General features: G+C 44.2%; 1 protein-coding gene across 1 annotated transcript in view; it reads left to right on the forward strand.

Moving 5' to 3' along the window:
- Positions 1-1550: 1550 nt before the first annotated feature.
- itga11b (integrin, alpha 11b) overlaps positions 1551-24807 on the forward strand; it is a 49757-nt gene continuing 26500 nt past the window's right edge. Inside the window, exons 1-6 of the mRNA XM_030053948.1 lie at positions 1551-1602; positions 10680-10791; positions 20720-20829; positions 21031-21122; positions 23095-23209; positions 23524-23651. Coding sequence (XP_029909808.1) covers positions 1554-1602; positions 10680-10791; positions 20720-20829; positions 21031-21122; positions 23095-23209; positions 23524-23651 — 606 coding nt within the window. The 5' untranslated portion in view covers positions 1551-1553. The remainder of the gene's footprint in view (positions 1603-10679; positions 10792-20719; positions 20830-21030; positions 21123-23094; positions 23210-23523; positions 23652-24807) is intronic.

Raw genomic sequence — 24807 nt, forward strand, 5'->3', positions numbered from 1 at the left:
CAAGTCTTTATGCTAAGCTAACAGGAAATGCTACACACGGGAACTGAACCACTGGACGTACAGAGGTGAAGATGGTGTCCAACATCTGGCCTCAGTCTGGGGAAGTCAGAAAAAGGGGTATATCACCCAAAACGCTGGAGTATTCCTTTAAACTTCAAGCTGTGGGATTCGTGTCAGTCTGTCTTGTTGCTGCATTGCATTCTGGTCTATGTGGCGCTCCTCTCTGTCGATTGTTGAACGTCGCTCAGTTCACCGCTCGTTTATTTCTACGAGAAAAACATGTCACGTTTCCACTTGTTGCTGCTTGTGGTTTGACCTGGTTAACGACCTGGTGAGACGACAGGTCAGTCGCCACCTGGATGCTTGAGTGTGTGTGTGTGTGTGTGTGTGTGCGTGTGTGTGTGACGGACTCAGTGACCAGCAGGCTGATTTAAAGGCCATTTTACAGCCTGTTCCACTTTAATTCTGCTGCTTTGACTCTGAGTTTCCACTTGTTATTTCCAACAGAATGACAGCATCCTGCTGCCGTCCAGCTCTCAGGGCTGAAACACACTCCATTATCTTTTATTGATGGAGAGGGTGTGCATGTGTGTGTGTGTGTGTGTGTGTGTGTGTGTGTGTGAGTGTCTGTATGTGCGTTTGGGGAGCTTCAGTCGCTTTCCCCTCTGTATTCTTAGGGCTCGTGTCCATCAAAGTGTTTTTATGAAGTCAAACACAGCTGAGAACCCGCAGATGCGCTGCGTTTTTTGTTTCGGTTGCTATGGCATGAAAAATATTTGCAAGCCGTGACTTTCTTGCACATTTATTTTTAAGATTAATGAGATTGGAATTTTGCTTTGTCATTTAGTGCAGACACCAAAGCTCAGATAAAAAAAAAAAAAAAACAGCCTCTAATGAATTATTGTTGGTCCTAGCTTGCTTGTCCCGCCTCTCCTTTAACGTGATTGGATGAGGATTGAGACTGACAAAGCAAAAGCTGTGATCGTGACAGGTACAGTGTTTGATCAAAAGTGAATTTTATTAAAGATGCACTATGCAAATATTATCCAGGACCGATGTGAGTGATGATGTTTGGACTCAGCTTTTGAACTCAGGTTTCTGCTGATTGGGACAACATTCCCGTCGCAAACTGAGACAAACTTGAGGAAATGTTGAGTTTGACATGTTCAGGTCCTCTCACGTCTCCGCTCTCTGCAGGATCGATGGACACACTCCACATCTGCTCTGGATTTCCTCCAATCATCTTCAGCGCTGCGTGTGAAGTGAAGGTGAAGTTACAGGCTCTTTAAAACCCGCAGATCAGTGCGTGCGAGTGTGTGTCTGTGCGTGTGTGTGTGTGTGTGTGTGTGTTTGAAAGCAGACAGATCAGAGAAGAGGAGGTGTGTTCACTGTGCTCCTCCTCCTCCTCTCCTCTCTCTCTCTCTCTCTCTTTCACACACTCGGCTGCAGCAGAGTAAAGAGTCAAACCCACCAACTCTCTCTCACACACACCCTCTCTCTGTCTCTGTCTCTGTCTCTCTCTCTCTCTCACACACACACACACACTCACACACATGGATTACTACCCCCTTCTTCTGCTGTGGACCTGCAGCCTCCTGCCAGGTGAGAGAGAGAGAGTGAGCGAGCGAGCATGTGTTTGAATGGCAGGTAGGGAAAGAGAATAGGTGAGCAAGTGTTTAAATGTCTTTAGTGTGTGACTGACAGTGTATGCTAGTGTGTGGCTTACAGTGTGGGTGTGCATGTGTGTGTGTGTGTGTGCTACAGTGTGCATCAGCGTGTTACTGCTGCTCAGGTGTGAGTTTCAAACTTTTTAATTAAAGTTTCTTACTGGATTCCACCTGTTGCCACGGGGCATCGGAGGTGCTAAACCACAGTGGTCGGCTCTCCCACAAAAATTATTTTAAATAAAATAATCACAAGCAACCAATTAAAAAGCGCTATTTGTAAATATAGACGGGCCTAGGCACTCTGTGGTATAGAGGGAGTGTTTACACTAACCTAAAAAAAGAAGATTGGTGCTATTTTTCTTCTTCCTCCTCTGTTTTTTTTTTTTTTTTGGTTAAGAAAAGTGAAACCAAAACCGCACACCACATCTGTGTGAGGCAGCCGTTGCCGTAGCAGCACGGCTCCATCACCTGCCTGTGACCGAGCCGATTTCATGATTTTACAGCTGGAAAAAAAAAAAAAAAAAAAGAAGTGCTGCAGAGATTTTTTACACCATGAAAAATAAAATTTACTGCTATCATGCTGGAGTTTGTCAAGTTTGTGCTGCAGCTCCTCGCCCCGGGAAGAGAGAGGCCACAGTCGGCTGTTTATCCTCTGCTCTGTGTCTGACATGCCAGGCAATTAGTGGGCAGACTGATGAAGACGTAAGACCTGACCCCGCCACTGAAGCGGCCGACAGATTAATGTCAGCAATGCGATCGCAGCTCTGGCCCGAAACACTGATCTCAAAAATAATGGATGAAACGGTGACATAAAAACAATAAAAGAGCGGGTGTCAGTTTCTGTTTTGTCACTCGGAGGCGGTGGGAGCCGTTTATTGAAATTCATTAAGTCTGAGCTTTTAATAGCCACTCAGATGTTGCGATGTGTGTGTGTGTGGGTGTGTGCTGATGTGGGTGTGTGTGTGTGTGTGTGCCAGCAGCGTGGCTGGACTGTGTGTTGGAAGCCCATGCACTGATAACAGATGCATTCGTTTATTAAACCATTGCTGCTTGAGGGTTTTTGCTTATTTTGGGATGAGAGTCAGAAAGCCATATCAAGACTGTTTCGATTTATTTATTCAATTATTGGGCAATAAATCTGGTGCCAATGCCACGGTGTGCTCTGTCAGGTCTGTTTCTTACCCCAAATGTACCTTCAAAGGTCCATTAGCGTCCCTTGGTACCTTTTTTTTTACTTAAAGGTGCATAAACGTACCTATTAATGGATAAATCTGTGCCTTTATGTCGGCTGCATCTGTGCACCAAAGCATCAAAGTCCTTGTTTGGGGAGTCTGAAAGAATTTGACCCCCTCAGGACCATTACTGTACCTTGTTTTCTGAGAGAGTACAATAGTTCTGAAAAGTGGGATTTCTGTTTTTAGCGAAAGTCGTGTCCTTTAATCTCTGAAAAGCACTTTGCGGCAGAAGACATTCCTTTTCCAGAAGCATTTACAAGCATTTATAAACCTCAGGAAAACAGAATGTGGGCAAGAAAGTGAGTTTTAAAATCTCCAGAATCTCTCAGCAGCCGGTAAATTAATGTTTCAGTGACAGTCAGCATCCCCCTCAACCCTATGTCGATATGTTACGGTCTCTTTGTTTGAGTTATTGCACCTTTAATCCAAGACTCTACATGTCCACCAGCGTCCTTTCATCCCAATCCAATCCACTCACGTTCAGCTACAAACAAAAGCACTTGTTTGAATCACAACCTTAATCTATAATTTGTAATGTGTAATTTGTAACTGACACATCCAAATATGAGTAAATATTTAATTAAAAAAAATAATTCAAAAATGCCTGAATTTGAATTTGCCACGATGGATGAAGTCAGAGTTTGATTGTGTTTCATTCTGATCAAAGTGTGTTTCCATTCACGGAGCCCGGGGAATATCGTCCATTTCTAAATTGAATTTGTGGAGAAGCTCTGCACGGCTCCCTGGGGTTCACACTGCACATCTGACTGCTCCTTTCACGGCTTTTAAGCCGATCATTACCCCCCCGGCCACAGATCAACAGCATCAGGTCACACTGCTGCCGGGCTGAGGTGAGATCACACAGGAAGGAAGCAGCGCCGGCCTCATTCACACGTCTGGACCGAACCGGGTCAAACCCTGCACGAGCTGGTGACTGCTGAGTGTTTGTTTCGGCCTGCTGGACGCACCAGATGGGTGGGGTTAATGATGTCAGGACAGAGATTCCTCACTGCAAACATTCTCATTACGCAATTTCCCCTCAGGATCAGTAAAGTATTTCTGATTCTGGTTCTGATTCTGATAAGTGAATTTCATGGTAAAATAACAAAATGAAATTTGTAAGATAAATGTAGTTTTTGGATCTCCACTGCTTTCTGCTCTTCTGTGGAATGCCAAAATGAATGCTGGGATGTTTGTTGGGTCAAGTTCACCAAGCGATGCATCCTCGCTGTCGATTCAATTTGAATTTGCCACAATGGATGAAAAAAGAGTTTCATTCTGTTTTACTCTGATGGTAGGGGATGAATGTGAACCATTGTTGATCTAAATGTGAACTTGTTTGGGACTTAAGTTTGAGTTTGCATTTTGAGAAACACCTGGATAGACAGACAGACAACCTAATACTTTCCTGTGTCTAAACTGCCTGCCGCTCACTCTGCCGTCTCCTGTGCTCAGTAAGAGATAATCAGTCAGTAGGTGTGTGTTAAACTGTGCAGAGGTGAGGTTCTTTGCCTCCGCTTCATGCCTGAAAACCATCTAACACACACAATTTTGCATTTTGCAAATTTTTGGTGAAAGCGTTGCCCTCAAAATCAGTTACCAAGTCCCAGCTGTGCTTGTGGCAGCTGATAAGGAGCTGTGCACTGCAAAAAGTCCAAATCTTACCAAGAGTATTTGTCTAATTTCAAGTAAAAATGTCTTATTTCTAGTCAAAATATCTCATTACACTTGTTCACTTGTGTCACAAGTAAAAATTTGCTTGTTCACTTTTTGGCAGAATTGGCAGAATATGTTTCTTGTTTCTAGCAAATTTTAACTTGTTTCAAGTAAATTTTCACTTGAAACAAGTGAAAATTGTCTAAAAACAAGTTTCTTCTGAGCTGATCATGTCTTATTTTAAGTGTAATAAGACATTTTGACTTGAAATAAGACAAATAATCTTGGTAAGATTTGACTTTTTGCAGTGTGGTTTTGTTCTGTTGCTGTGGTTACAAGGTGATTAACCTTCAGCCTAACTTCGTGTGCAGTGCATGGTTTTAATGTACACACTGGCCAATTAAAAAAGAGTATTCACCACTGAGCATTCAATAAACAGATTACTCACCCAGACCACACTATAAAATCCACCCACGTGGCTCTGAAGTTCAATATGAAATAAATCATATAACATATTAGAAACATTACTTGGCCGGCTTCTGCTGCTGGCTTGGTGTCGCAGCTCCACTTCACAGTAACCAGACGTTCAGGATGATATATGGATTTATTTTGACTGGATCAGCGTGCACGCAGCTCTGCTCTGGAAGCAGCGTCTGATGAATTTGTCCGGTGCATAAAGAAACTTATGCAACCAAACAAAGGAAAGAAGATCTGTCCTCTCTGTTGGGCCAGTTGATGGAGTAACAGAGCGAACGCTGGGCGATGATCAAACCAAACCCCAATACACGCTGTTCTCTCTTGTATGGAGAACACATACCAGACTGGGTTCAAAAATTTGTAATTTACGGTGGCTGTGGTTTGCTCACTGGTAAATACGCAGCCTGTAGCATGACTCCAGAGCTTTTCTGAGCTGTATGGAGTCACATTTCAACTCAGCGACCACGCAATCCACCAAAAACTCTTCTTGTTTCAATAAAATTTAAAGTTTTTGAATTTCTCCACTTGTTGTGCCAACAATCTCCTTCCATCAAAACGCTCCGCTGAGGGCAGTGAGCGATGCGATGCCATACTGAGGGTGTAAATTTCATCGAAATTAGTGCTCCTCTGTGGATTATATTCTTATGCAATGATGGATTAGCTAGTGAGGATTCAGAGAATGTCTCGAGGCATATTTCAGGCGGTGTTTTTCTTCTGCCAATAAGCGAGGCCACATGAAATGGACGGTTTTGAGTGGAAGCTGTCGTGTGTTGGAGCTGAAACCAAAGCAAACACAGGCTGCCGGGTTCAGCCTCAGAACGATCGACTGACGGGACAGAGGAGCACCGCACGGGCTGATCGGGCCGCGACCTCTGACCTCAGCCGCCTGCTGGAAGGCGAGGGCTGTCGGGTTGAGCTTCGTTTTATCGTCAGGCTGCAGTGACGCCGGGCCAGCTCCGCCGTCTGTCTGCCTGCTGGAGGAAATGACAGAGCCGGAGTTTGGCGTCTCTCTCCCTGACAGCCTCGCACACAGCACTGGGAGCTAAATCACTCCCATCTTTGACCTGATTAGACCTGCTTTCCCTGCACGGTGTCTGATTGGAAACCAGAGATTTTGCACAAACGGCGCTGCCTTTGTTTCATTTGCAACAGAAGATGTGTCCCGTCCTGCAGTAGCTGCTGCTGCTGCTGCTGCTGCTGCTGGATAATAATCTGTTTTCGATCATGTGTGCAGAGAAGACGCATCTGGAAAATTCACCTAAGTATGAAAACAAAAAAAGAGAGAAGTCACAAAGCCTCGGCGGTGTAAAAAAACACAGGGTGAGAAATGTGCTCTCGGTGCCAGGGAGGATCATCCGGATGAGCCAAGCCGTCCTGTGAGCGTCCGGTGGCAGAGGCGGCGGGCTGGCTCCGCCTCGCCGCCTCACTTGGACCTGGATCTCGTATCGCCGCTCTGCCAAGTCCGTCTGTCTGTCAGCAGCTCCGATAAATCGACCTCCCGCTTGGCTCCGGTCGGACGGGAGCGGATTCCTCTCAGCCGCGAGCAAACAAACAGGACCTCGCGGCGGAGGGGCTTCACCCGGCGCCCCCTGCTGTTTGAGTGTTTTTTCTCCACCCTCGGCAGCCAAATCCATCTCTGCCTCTGCCTCTCTGGCAAACAGGCCCACAGACCTGCTGCCCTTCTCCAAACACTCTGCTCATTTACACAGCTGGGACAGACGGACGGGAACGCCGGGAGGAAACACTGGAGCCTCCGGGCCGGGTGACAGCGGCTCGCTGCCTGGCTCAGCGGCACTTCGGCAGATGCTGACACTTGTGGCATCAAGCCTGGGAAGCTGTTTACAGCACGGCCTCGCTCCTCATGACTTGGTGAAACTTTAATGACCCCTAGATTAGATTAGATTAGATTAGATTAGTGTTGACAGATTTAGACCGGCCTGCACTGAGCTGGATTTAACATTTATTTTATTTATTTAATAAGGCAAGTGAATAAGAACAAATTCTTGGATGAGATGAGGTGAGATGAGATGATATCTTTCATTAAATTAGCCACACCTTGTACATTCGGTTGTACTGGGCATTAGATTAGATTAGATTACATTACATTACATTATGGGTTTGATTTAGATTAGATCAAACACTAGTCGACTTTAAATCCGACCACACATGGGATCAAAAGTGTAGATTACATTAGTTAAAAGAATAAATTCAGGATAGAATAGATTAAGCACAGCTGGATATGACAGGGCTGTAGTCTAGACATTAGATTTAGTTTAGATTAAATGAAAGAGCCCAGTGTGGTTTAACCTCTGCAGCGCCAGAGGACTCGGGCTCTCTGAGAGGCACTGGAAGCCAAAGGGTCTGACAGAATATCATCACTTCAACAAGTTAATAAGTTCATGAGTTCATCTCCCACCACGCCTGCTGAATTTATGGAGCCGCGGGCTGAATGTGAAAAAGATATCTCTTCCTGGTATTTTTCTAGTGAGAAACTCCAACACGGCTCTGGACTAAAGCAGATAGAATATGATCTATCAATCTGAATGGGAGAAAAATGTATTTTTCTATCCATCCTCACCCCCCACCCCCCCACCCCCCCGTCTCCACACAGCTGTCTCTGTCTGTGATCTCCTCCTCTGGGTTCTCAGGTTCTCCATCGCTCCCTGCCCTGCCAAAGGGCACTTCAGCAGTGAGGAGGCCTAAGCCTGTGCCCCCTGGCTGCAGGGTGAAGGCTTTAGCATCATCATCAGCTTCCATAGGCCAGTTACCCAGCATGCACTCTGGCTGCTGAGCCGCTCTGCAGATGATGTTTTTTCCTTTCACTCTGTTATTGCCGTTCATAATGTCAGCAGCAGGCTCCATTAATAGCAAATAAACATAAACTGAATCAGCAGTGAGCGGGACGTCCCACAGCCTGAGTCTCATTGTTTTTTCCCTCCTTTTCTTTGGTTGGTGTGAGACACTGCCGCTTAAAGTTTGGGGGATTTCTGGCCTGTTGGTGGCGCTGTGGTGGGCCAATCAGTTTCTCACTGGATATCAGTTTAAAACATATCACTCCCCAAAGGTTCATCTGGGTCTGAGGTTTTGGGCTCTATTTTAACGATCTAAGCCCCCGGAGTGAAGAGCACGGGGCAAGTGGATTTAGACCGTGACCGAGTCCACTTTATTTAACGATGGAAAAAGTGTCGTTCAAAGGGGTTTTACTTGCTCTCTTCATTAGTCACGGGTGTGTTTGGGGCGTAACGTGCAGTAAACCAATCAGAGCGCGTCTCCCGTCCCCTTTAACAGCCAGGTGTGTCCCACCTTGGTGGGCTGCTGTTCTAATGGAGGATTCTCCAGGTAAGAAGGAAGGAGACGGAGTGAAAGCTCCCGAGCAGATCAGGACTCCATCTGAGCTCCCTGAGGTGAAGCAGCGTCCCTGCCCTGTGTGTGGGACAAGCAGAGCGGACGCTCGCCGGCGCCCCCTATGGAGGCCACCATCACTGTCTGATAATGAGCTTCAGACAGCAGAGAAACCTGCAGCACTGACCTCAGAGCTGCTGTTTGCTGCTCAGTCACTTTCAGCTCATTTCAGAGCCACATGGAGCTCAGAGGGACACGAGACACTTTGCTGCTTCCACAACGTGGAAATGACGACTGAGACGCTTGGAAACTAGAAAAGTCACCTGCGTCACACCTGCATGAAGCTCGCATTGAGCTTGGGTGCATTGAGCATGAAGCTCAGAGCCCTGTTGGCCTGGTGGTGGCGCTGTGCTGGACCAGTAAGGTTTATATTCAAAATGACAAATCCCAGTGTCAACATTCAGCATTCCCACAAAGTGAATCCAAAACAGGCAGCAGTGAGGGAGGAGCAGCGCCCGGTCCATGGCACCTCCCCTGACTTTCAGCTATTTGGATCCTGTTCTTTCCCCCGGCTCGATGTGAATGAAGCCCCAGGCTTTGATTGGCTGGAATCACGTTTTTGTTCATTTTGCACTTGCCAGACAGAAGTATTGTTCAAGACAGAAAATCGCATCAGTCTTGAAACCTGAACTCTGATTGGCTGTGGAGGGTGGGGCCGTGGTGAGGAGCCGGTTGAGGGTCCAGACGTGAGCGGAGCTTCCTGTGGGACAGGAGAGGAGCTCGGTCCTCCTCCCTGTGAGCGGGAGGTCAGCCGGGTCAGAGGAGGAGACCACACAGGGAGAGAGCTGCCTCTTTACTGACTAATCTCTTGTTTTTATGGAATAATAGATGTCTTTTTATTCTCAGCAAAACCCTGAGCAAATTCACTTTTATTAAGCTACTCCAAGAAATAATTTATCACTTCAGGAAGAGTAATGGCACAACATCTGGAGCGCTGCCGGAGCTGAGGAGGAGTGAAATATTTTGTCGAGGTTGTGAATAAAAAATCATAAAGACGGAAAAATCAAACACTCCTCTTCCATCCAAAATATTTTTTACATTTTTACATTTCCTTGTTAGTTTGCCAAAGGCATTTTTAATTTTTTTGCTAGAGGAAGAGCGCTGTTGCTTTATCCTCTTTGAGATTTCTCATTAGATCGAATCGGTCTGTTTTGGTCTCGCTTGGATTTTGGTGAACAGGATGAAATCACTTCTTCCCGCTTTTACCACGCCACTCGCCATTTCCTGTCGTGGAAACTAAACTGGAAAAGCACCATGACGTCACTTTCATCTTTTATTATCTCCACTTCTCTCACACTTGGCAAAGTTAGAAAGCCTTCCAGTCCTCCGCTGACCTTCCCGATAAAGAGTTTAATTGAAACCAGAGGAAGTTCCAGCATCGGCCTGTGCAGGCCACAGGAAGAGGTGGGAGGAGGAGGAGGAGGGGGGGGGGGGGGGGGGGGGGGGGGGGGGGGGGGGGGGGGAGAGGAAGAGGAGAGCAAGGCGAAGGCTCTCTGATCTTGCCGGGGGTTTAAATGACACTTTGAGCACCGCCGTATGTCCACTTTGGCAAACATACTGTCATTTTTATGATGTAAAATGTCATATCTTGTTTGAGGAGAACTAAACAGGAGGCTTTAAAGCATGTGTTTTCAACTGTGGGAAAGTGGAGGTGAGAGGAGAGATCTGGTGGATCCCAGGTGAGAAAGGGATGTTAAAATCACATCCTCTTCCCCTGTTGGATATCGCCAATCTGTGATGTTCAACACTTTCCAAGAATGATTTTGTGGTGAAGTGTTTTCGGGTGAAAACTCTCTCTCTCGACCTGCTGTGTTTGGGGTTTCCACATTTACCAAAAGGCCTTTCAGCAGCCCCAGCAGGGCGCTGTGAACGTTTTGGATCAGGTTGTGGGTTTTACGTCGAGCACATCAGCCCAAAAAGCTCCTTCACTGTTTCAACAGAGAGCATAAAGTAGTGAACTCACTTATTTAACCTCGCAGTGACAGGAGCTGCTCCCTTGCTCACCTGCAGCTTCCTAATGAAGCCTCATAAACTCTGGCACATGTAGTATGGAGCAGCTGAACCAACTCTGCACAGAAACCGTGACTTCATGTTTAAGCGGCTGATCAGAAACACGATTTGAGCGATTCGAGCTGCAGGAGCCTCCGCCTGCAGCTCGGTGGATCAGTAAAGCTTTTAAAACCCGTCAGGTGCTGGTTTGTTGTGTTCAGACTGAAGCTAACGTCGCTCTCCTGTGTTTCAGATCTTCAGCTCTGCTTCAACTTCAACACAAAGAAGGTCAAGCTCCTCTCCGGGTCCAAAGAAACCCAGTTTGGCTACACCGTCCAGCAGCACGAGGCAGGAGGACGCAAGTGGTGAGAATCCCAGTTCTTTCAGATAAATTCACAGTTTGCTGCAGGTTTTGACATCTTCACACAGCGAGTAGAAGTGGCTGTAGTTGGTTATCGCCTTAGTTGAGTTCATCTTCATCTCAGCCGGTGTCAGTTAGCCGCTTAAAGTTAACATCTACAACAGATTGTGACATGTAAGTGGGTAAATTCAGTAAAAAGTCTGTCTGATGACGCTTCACTCATGCTTCATTCAGTGTCTCAGTGCTGAGTTGTGCACCTCTGGAATTTTAAAGCAAATGCATATAGAAATTTAATATTTTTTTCCAAGAAATACTAGCAAAACAAATACAGATGTATATGTAGGCTTGAAGTGGATCTGATGGTGATGATGATGCACCACCGAAACACACGACAGCACAGGGACGAGAGTAGGAAGCAAAATGAGGAAGGAAATGATTATTTGGCTGCGGTATTAACCTCCTGTTCAGGTCCTGTAATGCAGATGCAATTATTTGCATTTTGTTCATGTTTGACTGATCTTGTGCTTCTTGTTGCACATTTTAGTTATTTTTATGCCATTTACTATTCATCTGAGGTGACCGTGTTAGGCCAAATATAAAATCTGTTGCTCTCCTGTGTCTTGACTCTTCACTCAGTGTGGTGTGTGATGCTCTCCAAGTTAGAGAGTCAGAACTTGTTAAAAAATAAAATTAAATGTAACCATCAGTCATTTTAACAAATCATTATGCCATAAAACAATGTGATTGTTATTATACTGTACAAAAAAAACCCTGTAACTGTACACAACAACAAGAGCCGTATCATGTATCGCGTCATGAGGAGGGAGTTTGATGGATGTAGGACCTGCAGGATGCTGTGACCTGCTGAAGGATCAGCCTCCTGCCCCTGGAAACTGAGAGTCGAGAGGCTGAAATGTCTCCAGGAAAACCGGGTGCTGTCCTCCCTGCGCTGTGTGTCGGTGAATCACGCCGACATGTCAGATTTCACAGTGCGACTGCTGGCCTGACACATTTTCCACTGCAGCGTCTGATCGGTGGAACGTAGCCACGGAGCTGCAGGATCTTATTTATTGTCCTCTCCGCTATAAATTAGTTTTTTCATGATGTAGATCTGATGCTGTTGCCTCGCAGCTTTCTGCTGAGAAAGTAATGACTCTAACTGAGCTATACACACTACACACACATACTGTCTCTCTCTCTCTCGCTCTCTCTCTCACACACACATACACACATTACTAAACTATTTGTCCTTGGCACTCCATCAGTCTGCTCGCTCTCTCTCTCTCTCTCTCTCTGTGTGTGTGTGTGTGTTGCCTGCTCTCTCATCGCTCATCTTTATGTTTCCAACCTGCTGTCAGTCCCTCAGATACCACAGAAAGACAGATTTAGACCTCCAGATGCTTCTGCTCGCTGCACTGGGACCAAGTGAGATGAGATGAGATGAGAAAAAGTGTGATGAGGTAAGATGAGATGAGATGACACGACATAAGATGAAGTGAGGTGAACGCATGATGACGTCAGGTGAGTTGAGGTTTTAATAAATGAGATGAAGTGAGATGAGATGAGATACAGACGGGTGAAGGAAGATGAGATGAGGTCGTGAGGTGAGATGAGAACATGAGGTGAGATGACATAAGGGTCTAGTTGGAGGAGATAATGTTAGGTGAAGTAAAATGAGATAAAGTTATATGAGATGAGATAAAGCGGGGCAAGGTTACATAAAATCAGATGCAGTCAGTTGAGATGGAGCGCGATGAGATGACATACAGTGACATAAGGTGAGATGAGATGAACTGAAATAAGATGAGATAAGGTCGTATGTAAAATGAAATAAGGTGAGATTAAGCAAAATTAGTTCAAATGAAACAAGATTATATGAGATGAGGTAAAGTGAGGTGACATTAGATGAAATTAGATACAGTCAGTTGAGATGGAATGCAATGAGATGACATACAGTGAAATAAGGAGAGATGACATAAAAAGAGATGAGATGAAGTGAAATAAGATGAGATAAAGTGGTATATAAAATGAAATAAGGTGAGATGAGATAAAGTGGTATATAAAATGAAATAAGGTGAGATGAAGCAAAATGAGATGAGGTGAGTTGAGATGAAATGAGATGAGATGAAATGACCTGAAGTTAGACGAGATGCGATAAGGTCAGATGAGATGAGATAAAGTGAGGCGAGGTTACATAAAATCAGATACAGTCAGTTGAGATGGAGCGCGATGAGATGACATACAGTGACATAAGGTGAGATGAGATGAACTGAAATAAGATGAGATAAGGTGGTATATAAAATAAAATAAGGTGAAATGAAGCAAAATTAGATCAAATGAAACAAGATTATATGAGATGAAGTAAAGTGAGGTGAGGTGAGATGAAATTAGATAAAATGAGATGGAAGCACATGAAGTTCGATGAGAAGTTGAGATGAGATGAGGTAAAGTGAGGCGAGGTTAGATGAAATTAGATACAGTCAGTTGAGATGGAATGCAATGAGATGACATACAGTGAAATAAGGAGAGATGAGATAAAAAGAGATGAGATGAAGTGAAATAAGACGAGATAAAGTGGCATATAAAATGAAATAAAGTGAGATGAAGCAAAATGAGATGAGGTGAGGTGAGATGAAATGATATAAAATGAAATGAGATGAAATGACATGAAGTTAGACGAAATGCGATAAAGTCAGATGAGATTAGATAAAGTGAGCTGAGGTCAGATGTGGGGAGGTGAGATAAAGTGAAATAAGATAAGATGAGAAAGTGAGGTGAAGTGTGATGAAGTGAAGTGAGATAAACTGAGATAAAGTGGTATGGATTAAAACAAAGTGACATAAAGCAAAATGAGATAAGATGAAACACGGTTATATGAGATGAGGTGAAATAAGATGAGATGAAATGAAATGAGATAAAATGAGATGAAATTACATGAAGTTAGATGACATGCGATATGGTGAGATGAGATGAGGTAAAGTGAGGCGAGGTTAGATGAAATTAGATGAGATGGAATTCAGTGAGATGACATACAGTGAAATAAGGAGAGATGAGATAAAAAGAGATGAGATGAAGTGAAATAAGACGAGATAAAGTGGTAAATAAAATAAAATAAAATAAGATGAGATGAGATAAAGTGGTATATAAAATGAAATAAGGTGAGATTAAGCAAAATAAGACGAGGTGAGGTGAGATGAAATGATATAAAATGAGATGAGATGAAATGACATGAAGTTAGATGAGATGTGATAAGGTCAGATGAGATGAGATAAAGTGAGCTTAGGTCAGTTGTGGGGAGGTGAGATAAAATGAAATAAGATGAGATGAGGTAAAGTGAGGCGAGGTTAGATGAAATTAGATACAGCCAGTTGAGATGGAATGCAATGAGATGACATACAGTGAAATAAGGAGAGATGAGATAAAAAGAGATGAGATGAAGTGAAATAAGATGAGATAAAGTGGTATATAAAAGGAGGTGAGATGAAATGAGAAAATGAGATGAAATGACATGAAGTTCGACGAGATGCGATAAGGTCAGATGAGATGAGATAAAGTGAGCTGAGGTCAGATGTGGGGAGGTGAGATAAAGTGAAATAAGATGAGATGAGAAAGTGAGGTGACGTGTGATGAAGTGAAGTGAGATAAACTGAGATAAAGTAGTATGGTACAAAACAAAGTGACATAAAGCAGAACGAGATAAGATGAAACACGGTTATATGAGATGAGGTGAAACGAGATGAGATGAAACGAAATGACATTAACTGAGATGAGACGAAATTGCATGAAGTTAGATGAGATGTGATAAGGTCAGATGAGATGAGATAAAGTGAGATGAGGTTAGATGTGGGGAGGTGAGATGACGTGAAATAAGAGGAGGTGAGGTGAGATGAAGTGATGTGAGGGATGTAATGAGAAAGTCAGATAAGATAAAGTGAAACGACGCGAGATGAAGCGAGATGGGTTGAACTGGACGAGTTTTGCAGATTTTTCCCCCGGCTTTAATAAAATAACCTCTCATCTCATCTCACCTCGTCTTTTTGTCCCATTACCTCATGTTATCTAATCTCTACATAATACACGCAGATACATAACAGTGATGGTAATGAGCTTTTTAATGAATCACCTTTCAAAACACAGTCCCAAGGAGTGAAAGGAAAACAGTCATAGATACAACTGACAGGAAAAGAAATCAAAGCGACCAGGAACTGAAACAGGACACCATGAAAGGATGCCAGAGGTTCTTAACAAAAGGTCACAGCATAAAACTGAGTCTATAAAATCAGTTTTAACAGGAGCAAACGATAGCCGGCTGGTGGCTTTAATTACAGCCCCCCGGACCCACGGATTCAGAGGAACTGTTGTTCACTTCCTCTGAATCCGCGGGTCCGGCCGTCTGATAAAGCGTCTGTGAATCCAGGTGAGATTGTGCAACATAGCTGCTGTTGGACCTGGAAGTCTCTCAGCCGTGATGAATACCTCGCGGTCCTCCAGCATTACAGAATCTCTGGGCCTTTGAAGTCGCAGGTAAATAAGTGGAAAGTATTTGCGTTTGTCTCGCGACTGGCTTCTCCTGCGTCCCGAGGCGGAGCGGTGGATCTGGAAACTATGTGTTGTGGTCTGTTATTCCCCAGCCTCCCTCTGTGAAGCCCATCACTCCGCTCTGTGTGTGTGTGTGTGTGTGTTCAAAAGAGGGGGGCTGACATCGTTATTCTACAGAGTTGTTTTTCCCCGCAGCCTGGTGACATTTACATTTCAGGTGTTTGGCTGATGTTCCAACAGAGACTTGCATCAGTGGAATAAATTCCCCAAATCGCTCCGCCTCTCTCTCCCAGGCTCCTCTGCCTTTCCTCGTCGCTCCCAGGTCACAGCTCCGTCCACGCTGCGACCTCTGACCCTCGTCGTCCTTACAGCCTGCCTGCCTGTAATAAAGGCCTCAGTAGATGCGGGAACTTTCAAGGCTGACGCTGACATTTCCGGAGAGAAGCTAGACGAAATCTTGTGCCAGTATTTTCACGATGTCCACGCCAAAAAATGACAAAGATTCAGTGTTTCCACCAGGATTCTGCTCCTCGCATTAAAACACACGACCGGAGAAGCTGCCTCGGCTGGGTTATCAGCTCCTGACAGCGAGGTGCACACGGGCTTCACTGAGACCCCTGAGGCTGCTGGGTTAAGTCAGTCCCACCGCCATCATCTCAGAGGGTCTCAAGGACGACCTGCCAATATCCATTTTTGACCCAAAGATCAATATCAGCCATTGATGGATCAGTCTAGGAAGTCAAGCTCGTTCTGCTGTTGGTTAAATCACAAACACAGGCGTTTCTTTATGGACCCCAGGAGGAGCAGCTCTTATGTTGTAACTGCTAATGGGCATCCAAATAAACAGTAAACAATAAATAATAAACTTCCCATGGTATCGCTATGCCGTGAGAACTAGCTCACAAAATTTCATTTCATTTTTGATTTATTTCAAACATGCCAAAGGAAGGTGAACATAAAAACAAACAGAGAGAAAGAAAAGGAACTCATTTCCAACAATGAACATCTCAGTGCAAGAGAAATGATCGAAACACACACATGTTGGAAAAGGAGTGGGGAGTGTGAACTTATTGAACCCCAAACCTTCAGCCTCCTGTTATTAATACAGTCTAATATTATTAACTTTGTTTAAATAGAAGGTAATTGACAGTATCATACATAATCATATTAATTACATATCTATCACAGCCATACTAAGTAATTGCTCTTTCTGTATATAAATATATCATGTAGTATACAACATATATTTCTACCTTATAAATACTCCCATATACTCATATCCAACTATTTACATATTTACAGTTGTTATTTGCTTGTCCATCGTTTTGCACCGACCCAGGTTTGAACATTGTTTTAAGTCTATTGCTAATCTATCCCATAATTTCCCACCACATACTGAAACACAACAACCTTTCATGGTTTCTGTCACAATCACAAAATATTCTCATGGAGAGCAGCCATTAATTAAGACAACAGGTCCCATTTAGATGCATGTTCTTATGGCTATCATTTGTGTAAACTGACAAAAATGTTCTTTTATAAACATGTGAATTATTCTAATTTAATTAACTCAAATTATTAAATGAACCTAAACTGTCAAGCTGACCCTGATGGCAGCTGCACATCATGTCTGAGCTGCCTGTGGGTTTGTATTTCTGGATGAGACGATCAGATAAGTGACTAATATGCACATTTATATCAAATAAATAAAATAAATAAATAATATCTGCGACCAGTTCCTCAGCAGGTGATTTATCATTTTTAATGTTATTGCTTCATGTTTAATGTGAGACTGAACCACAAATATAGACGCTGTGATGGCTTTGGATGTTTTTATAGCTAACGTAGTGGAAAAATAGTCACAGATTGTCTGTTTAAGCCTGACATGTGGGCCGCCAGGGAGGTCAGGCGTGTTTGTTTGCTCCTTCAGGACGGCTTCGCTCCCAGACGCTTTCCCAGCGCCCTCACACAGAAACAATAACCCAACCCCGACGAGGACGAGGAGAAGCGCCGCAGTAAAAGCGCCTGCCGGACGTCGCTGCGGTCTGGCTGGAGGTCAGAGCAGCTGACCCGAGTTAAACCTCAGCCGAGGCCCGGGTCACACCGTCGGCGTCAGATGTTTACAGTGCGAGCCCCCGTCTTTACGCAGCCTGTTAACCACCGCGCTGGGATGTGCCGGGGTGATGGATGGTGTTTGGTCTGCCTGTGGCTTGGAGGTTTTTTCTCCTCGCACGCTTAACTAGAGTTCCTGTATAGCAGAACTGTTTCTGGCTAAAAAACACTCTGGTAGAGCGGCTCACACAGAGCTGCAGAAAGGAGCTGGTAATAATGTGGGAAACGCTCCAAACCAGAAGTATCTAACGAGGCTTTAAGAAAACCTTTTTTTTTTTTTAATATTTAAACCAGACATATGGTTTCATGAGTCATCATAAGAGCCAGTACTGTAACCACTGATCTGGTCTTTGGGAGTCACAGTCTCTAACATTTGCGGCATTATCTTAGTATGTGGCCATGTTTTGGTGCACTGGTGTTATATAATACATAGGTAAGTGGAAAAATAAAGCTAAATATTAAAAAATTGTCACATCACAGATGCAGATATCTAAATGACTGTGGCTGACAGCAGGTCTTTGTGTTTTGGTATCTCAGGTTAAGCACCACCAAGCAGCAGAATTATTTAATTTACAATGGCTGTATTTGCATGAATGAGTATAGAAAATACAGAAGCCAGTTAGGAGGATTCTTGCCAAGAGGAGTCAATAAACGTCTGCCTCATAATAAATTTTTAGTTGATCATGTTTTTTTTCCATGCATTACAGGAAGAGGGAAAGGAAAGGAAACACTCCCCTCAGTTTAATTTCTTTTAGGAGTGTTTTTTCAGTTATCTTGTTTGTGTGCATATTCATCGTTTCCTCGTATATTCATCGTGTGTGTGTGTGTGTGTGTGTGTGTGTGCACTGCAACACATCAGTCCTCAGAGCCTTTAGATTACATGACACATGCATCACGTATTTCCCCTGCTGCTACTGGTTGTAAATGTGCGGTTAGCCCTGCTGTCATCTGGGAAAGCTTATCGCCGTACCAGCGTCCTCTGAACCAACAAACCCAACGTGCACGAGCACCAGGACGTGCATGAGCACAGGACGTGCACGACCACGAGGACGTGCACGAGCACCAGGAGGAGGGGAACCATGTGGGTCCGGGACACACAGGTGTGACCTGCGACCCACATGCTGTCCCTGCATCTGATGCCCAAACTATCTCACTAATGTGTGATTAAAAATGTGCAGGCTGTTGGGTTCAGGCAGTTTCAATGATGTGAATCCACACTCTTGAAAAAAAGGATGATTTATTAACATTTCTCCATGAAGAGTGCTCAGTGTTTCACCCAAAGGCTTTGTCAGGTCATCGATCAAACAATGTTAGGCTTAAACTTGTAAAAATGGAAAATAAATGAATCTAAATACATTTTTTCAGACTTTTTATTCACTGAAACACAAAGTTTAAATCTGACAAAACCACTCGACCTGGAAGCTCTCGTCCTGCTGCTGTGTGTCTGTCAGAAAGGAGGGTTCTTAAAGGGCTTCTGGCTTCATGTCGTGGTTATAAAGGCTTCAAGAACCCTTTGATTTGTACCTGCGGCTGAATGAAGCGGGTCTGCGTGGGTCCAGGCTGCAGGATGTCGGAGGTTTGATGTTTGCGATGTGGTCTGTCAGCGCGGCCGGTCGCTCGTTTGATGTGGATGGCAGATGCGTTCGCAGATTGAGGCTTAGCGCTCTACTATGGCATCTCCTCTGGTATGTGAGTCAGCCCTCTTCCCAGAAGCGCCGTCCAAGCCACATGTGGCGGTGTTTACTCCGTCTAACACTAACAACCTGCTCGCCGGGACAGGATCTCTGCTTAACACGACCGCCGCTGATGGCTTCGGCAGCTGCTGCTGTGAGGGAGCTGACCTCCGAGAGCACAGAGGAGAAGCCGCAAGCCTCACGCTCCTCCACAGACGATCACGTGCACGTTGGTGTTTTTAGAGTCGTGTTTGTGGCACTTCATAACTCATGCTACAGAAAAGGATTCAAACCCATAACATTATATTTATAGCAAACACTGTAGCTGACTGAGCTGATTCTTTAACCTAGCCCAAAATGGCAAAAGGTGAAATAAAAATATCATTATCAAAAAATATCATTAAAATTCCAAGTATAAGACTCCATTCTCAAATGAACTTTGTGCAAGTTCTTCAAACATAAAATACAAGTATTCTTGCTCATATGCAGTTTAAACATACTAAATGTGCACATACTTCATTTTAGTCATTTCTGTGACTTTCATTACATCAGTGTAAAAATTATGACGTCACATCGGCCCAATATAAAAAGCACTGAGACGCAGCGCAAGTTTAATTATCCCTGTATTCACTGCATTAAAAACAAGATTCAAACAGACAGACATGAATAATGAAAGCACTTCTGTGGATTATAATTACAGTCATTGGGGCGCTGCCTCGTGACTCTGCAAACTCATTACCTGTCTGATGCCTCCTGCTGTTCTGCCTCTGGGTTTAGACCGGCTTGCACTGTATTAAGTCATGGTTTAACATTAAATCGTATTTAAAATGAAGAAAGGTTATATTTGAACTAAACCTAGATTGCACTTAAGCCTTTTGCACCAAAACTCCAATTTAAATCATCACCTGGTATTAACATTAATCTGACTCTAGACTTTAATCTGCTTTTTTTTTTAGATTTTAGGATTGCACAAAATAGTCAGATAAATTACGCAAATAAATTTAAGGGACAGACTCTGCCCATTTCTGCCAAGCTGTCTCTTTTTTTTTTTTTTTATTGCTGTTGTCTTTTATTTTATCTTCTATAATTTGCCCATACTGCCCCATTTATTAAGCCAAATCTGTTTCTCAAAAGAAAAGGAAAAATCTGCACTTCTGCTGAGTCATGATTTGTAGGTTAACTGCTCATTGGCTGCAAGAGGGCACAGCAAACTTTTTTCTCTTTTACATTTCTTGAGTTCTGTCTTTTTAACTTAAAATCTGAATTTGATCACTTGTTCTTTTGTGTGCTGAAACAGTGAAACCTGAAACAGTGACGGCTGTTTTACACGTCATTTTTTACAGTCACGGAGCATCAGGCTATACAAGTTATTTTAACCCTGCTCTGACACTTTTTACAGGGTTTTTCTCCTGTGTGTGTGCTCTGTGGGCTGCTGACTGTCTTGTCAGCAGTGGGGAAACTTTTTGACTTTTTTCACCTGAGATGGCGAACGCGACCACAACAGGATGAAGAAACGAGCGAGCGAGCCAGTGAATGAAGTGAGGGAGTGGCCTGGCGGAGATGATTAATCCTTGTTATGAGTCTCAGTCTGGTGTTTCTGTCCTCCAGGCTGCTGGTCGGAGCTCCATTTGAGTCAACAGGGAAGCAGGAGACTGGCGATGTGTACAGGTGCCCGCTGGACACCAGCGACTCCACCAACTGCACCAGACTGAACCTGGGTGAGCGACACGGCTGCATCACTTCATACTGAAAAGACTTTTATGAAAGTCAGAGCATGTGCATGTACAGCCAACAGAAATACAATGACAGCAGTGAAACCAGACACTGTAGTGTGTGTTTTCTGGTTGTTGAGAGTGTATTTTAACACCACTGTGTAAGAAAAACATGGGGTAATTCTGGTTTGGTTTGCTTGTCGGCAGGGAAGGTTTCTCTGGACAATGTGTCTGAGCGGAAAGACAAGATGAGGCTGGGAATGACGCTCGCCTCCAACCCGAGAGACAACAGCTTCGTGGTGAGTCACAGATCACAACATGAAATCAACGTGAGCCCTGACACCTGCTCGCACAGAACAGGGCCTTCCACAAAGCTGGAAGCAGAGAATTGTCCAAAATGTCTCGGTGAGCTGAAGCGTTAAGATTCACTGAGGGGCCGAGGCCGAGCCCAGAAACACCAGCCCACAGCGTGACAGCTCCTCCAGCAAACTGCACAGTCGGCACAATGCGCTCAGGCAGGGAACGTTCTCCTGGCGTTCCCCAAACACAGACTCGTCCATCGGCGGTGTGCTTTACACCGCTCCGTCCGCCGTTCGGCGTCGTGCTCGGTGATGTGAGGCTGGCATGCGGCCGCTCGGCCATGAAGCTCCCGGCGCTCAGTTTCTGTGCTGATGTTGATGCCAGAGGAGGTCTGGAGCTCTGCAGTTACTGAGGCAGCAGAGCGTCAGCCACTTTTACGCACTATGAGCCTCGGCGCTCGGCGACCCCGCTCTGTAATTTTACGTGGTGCCGCCCCCTGGTGGCCGAGTCGTTGTGGTTCCTAAACGCTTCCACTTTGCAATAATCCCACTTCCAGCTGATGGTGGATTATCTAGGAGGGAAGAAACTTGAGCAGCTGACTTGTTTCAGCGGTGGCTTCCTGTTCCATCACTATTCCAGCAGCACCTGGAACTCAGTGAGCTCTTTAGAACCAGACGCTCTGTCACTGATGTTGGGAAAGGCAGACTGCATGGCTAGCTGCTGGAGTTTATACAGCCTGAATGAAACACCTGAATTCACTGATTAAGAGCTGTGGCCCAGTACTTTTGTCCATGTGGTGTATCTTGGCATGGAAGTTCAGTATCACATTAGTCTGCATTTGTTCTTGAGCTCAATATAAGTCTCTACTCTGACACTCAGGTTCACCGGGAGCTGCGCTGGCGGACTGCCCATTGGTCCGAGGGCCTCTTATCAGGAAACACCAATAGTCTGAAAACTGTCCCATTGGACCAAAAGCCCATTAGTCTGACGGCCCGTTATCCGGCAGTTCAGTGGCTGCCGGTGTAATGCGATGCGATGCAACACGATGGTTTTCCGGATCACCAGCTCCACTTTCTCATTCAAACAGTGCTATTGTGAAAATTCTGTATTTTTGACAGTTACTTTCCAAACACAGTACACATGGAGGGGAGATGAAAAACAACAGGGTGTCAGATTATAGACTGATGCTGAGCTCAAGAACCTTTACAGGCAACTTCCATGTTGCTTTACATCCTTGGCTGACCAAATGACAATATGTTTATTTACATAATCCTCATTATTATTATTTTTTTTTAACCCTAATGTTACATATATGAAATGCTGGTTTTGATGAAACTCGATGCATCTTGTAACTGGACCTTTGCTGCATTTCATCACTCTCTCAATTCCACTCAAAAACCACCATAGCCAAAAGCATATTAGTGTTACCGAGAAAAATACATTTTCTGTCAGGAGGTGAAGCCGGTTTACATTTTTGGCTCTTTGTGTACAGAAGCTCTGCTAATGAGGGGAGACATCAACAGCCACGTGTCCTCGCATGCTTTCCGCTCGCTGTGTGCGTCTGCTTCCTCCATCTGCAGACTGTAAATTTGCTGTATGGACGAGGCAAATCGTTTCCACATCGCAGGCCTGCACACCTCGCCGCTCCCTGTCGTCACCAGCGGCTCTCTGCAGACCCGCTGATGTGAAAACAAGGCACATTTTGCAATTCCTGCCATAAATTCACCTCTTTATTTCCACCATTTCTTTATTTTTAACGTTGCATGAGAGCTGCAGCTGATAGTTGTTTTCATCAATGAATTTTTCCTGTCAGTTAATGGACGAGTGCATATAAAGTGGGAAAAATAATAACACAATATTAATTTTAAATGGAGAAAAGTGAGCCTCTCTTAGCATCTCCGTGATCTCAATGAAGCTGATATCAAATGTGTGTGTGTGTGCATATGTGTGTATGTGTGTGTGTGTCCTCAGGCTTGCGGTCCACTGTGGTCTCATGAGTGCGGAAGCTCCTTCTACAGTACCGGGATCTGTTCCAGGGTCAGCCGAAACTTCCGGTTTTCCCACACCATCGCTCCCGCCCTGCAGAGTAATTCTACCTATCTATCTATCTATCTATCTATCTATCTATCTATCTATCTATCTATCTATCTATCTATCTATCTACATTGTTCCTGTGCGTCTTGGAAAAGCTGGAAATCCTGGAATTTTATGGACTAGTTTTTCCATTCCTGGAAACACCTGGAAAATTCAAAATCTTATCCTGGAAATAGTCATGCGATCCTGGAGAATTTTAAAGTTCAGCTGAGATTCTTCTGGTGTTTCTATGCTGACCATGTGATTTTCAGATTTACTACAAATGAATATCGGAATATCTGTTGTGTCTAACCTCTTATCCTCCAGGATGCGAGACGTTCATGGACATCGTGATCGTTCTGGACGGCTCCAACTCCATCTATCCCTGGTACGAGGTGCAGGACTTCCTCATCAACATTCTGCACAAGTTTTACGTCGGCCCGGGTCAGACGCAGGTCGGTTTCATCACTTTCAATTGAGAGTTTTACTGTCCCATGATTAGTAATACTTGACTTAAACAATAAACCACTCACAATCTGATTGGCCTCTCTGGTGCTGTGCTTAACTGGTTCAAATCTTATCTCACTGATAGATAATTCTTTGTAAGCATGGATGAATGCACATCTAAAAGCTATCAAATGAATTATGGTGTTCCTCAGAGTTCAATTTTAGGTCCCACACTTTTTAATCTTTACATGCTGCCACTTGGGAACAAATTTTCATAGCTATGCCGACAATACACAGCTCTACATATCTGTGACTCCTGATCATACAGGGACTATAGATGCCCTTTTAAACAGTATTTTAGATATCAAGTTATGGATGACAAATAGTTTTCTACAGCTCAATCAGGACAAAAGTTTTGGTTATTCATTCTGAAGGCGAGAGAGGCAAACTCAATGAGAAACTGCAAGCTCTGGCATTAAACCTCCGTCAACAAGTAAAAATCCAAGGAGTTATCTTTGATTCAGGTCTTGGTTTTGAACAGCACATCAGAAACATAACTAAGAGTGCTTTTTATTATGTGAAGAATATTGCCAGAGTGTGACCTTTTCTCTCTCGAGCCAAAACAGAGACACTAATGCACACCTTTATTACCTGCAGAAACTGACTACAGTAATGCTTGTTTTTTGGTTGTATTCTTCTACTGTGTGACATACTTTGTGTCACATGTGTTTGTATGAAAGGTGCTATGTAATGAAAGTCTGACTGATTGATTAATTGATCAGTCAGAAGTTTTACGTTGGCTTGGGTCAGACGCAGGTCAATTTCATCACTTTCAATCGAGTTTTAGTGTCTCGTGATCGTCTAAATGCTTTTGCAACATGAAAAACATGAATCTCCCAGACAAACTCTGAATTCTTGGAAACTGTGGCTTTTAAAATATGAGAAGTTTAAGATGTTTATTGTCTTAAAGTATCAGCTATTGACAACCTCTGTACAAAAACATCAGCCTCTTTCAGCTTCCCACAGCCCGTACTGGTCAAACTGGAACGTGAAAGAACAACACATAACATTTACATGCAGCTAAGAATTTGGCAGCCTATCCAAACGGCCTGCTGCCCTGAGGGTTGTTGGTTTGAATCCTAGACCAGCTTGGAAAATATTGAC

The sequence above is a fragment of the Myripristis murdjan genome, chromosome 6, assembly GCF_902150065.1.
Source record: "Myripristis murdjan chromosome 6, fMyrMur1.1, whole genome shotgun sequence".
In the NCBI taxonomy this organism is placed as follows: Eukaryota; Metazoa; Chordata; class Actinopteri; order Holocentriformes; family Holocentridae; genus Myripristis; species Myripristis murdjan.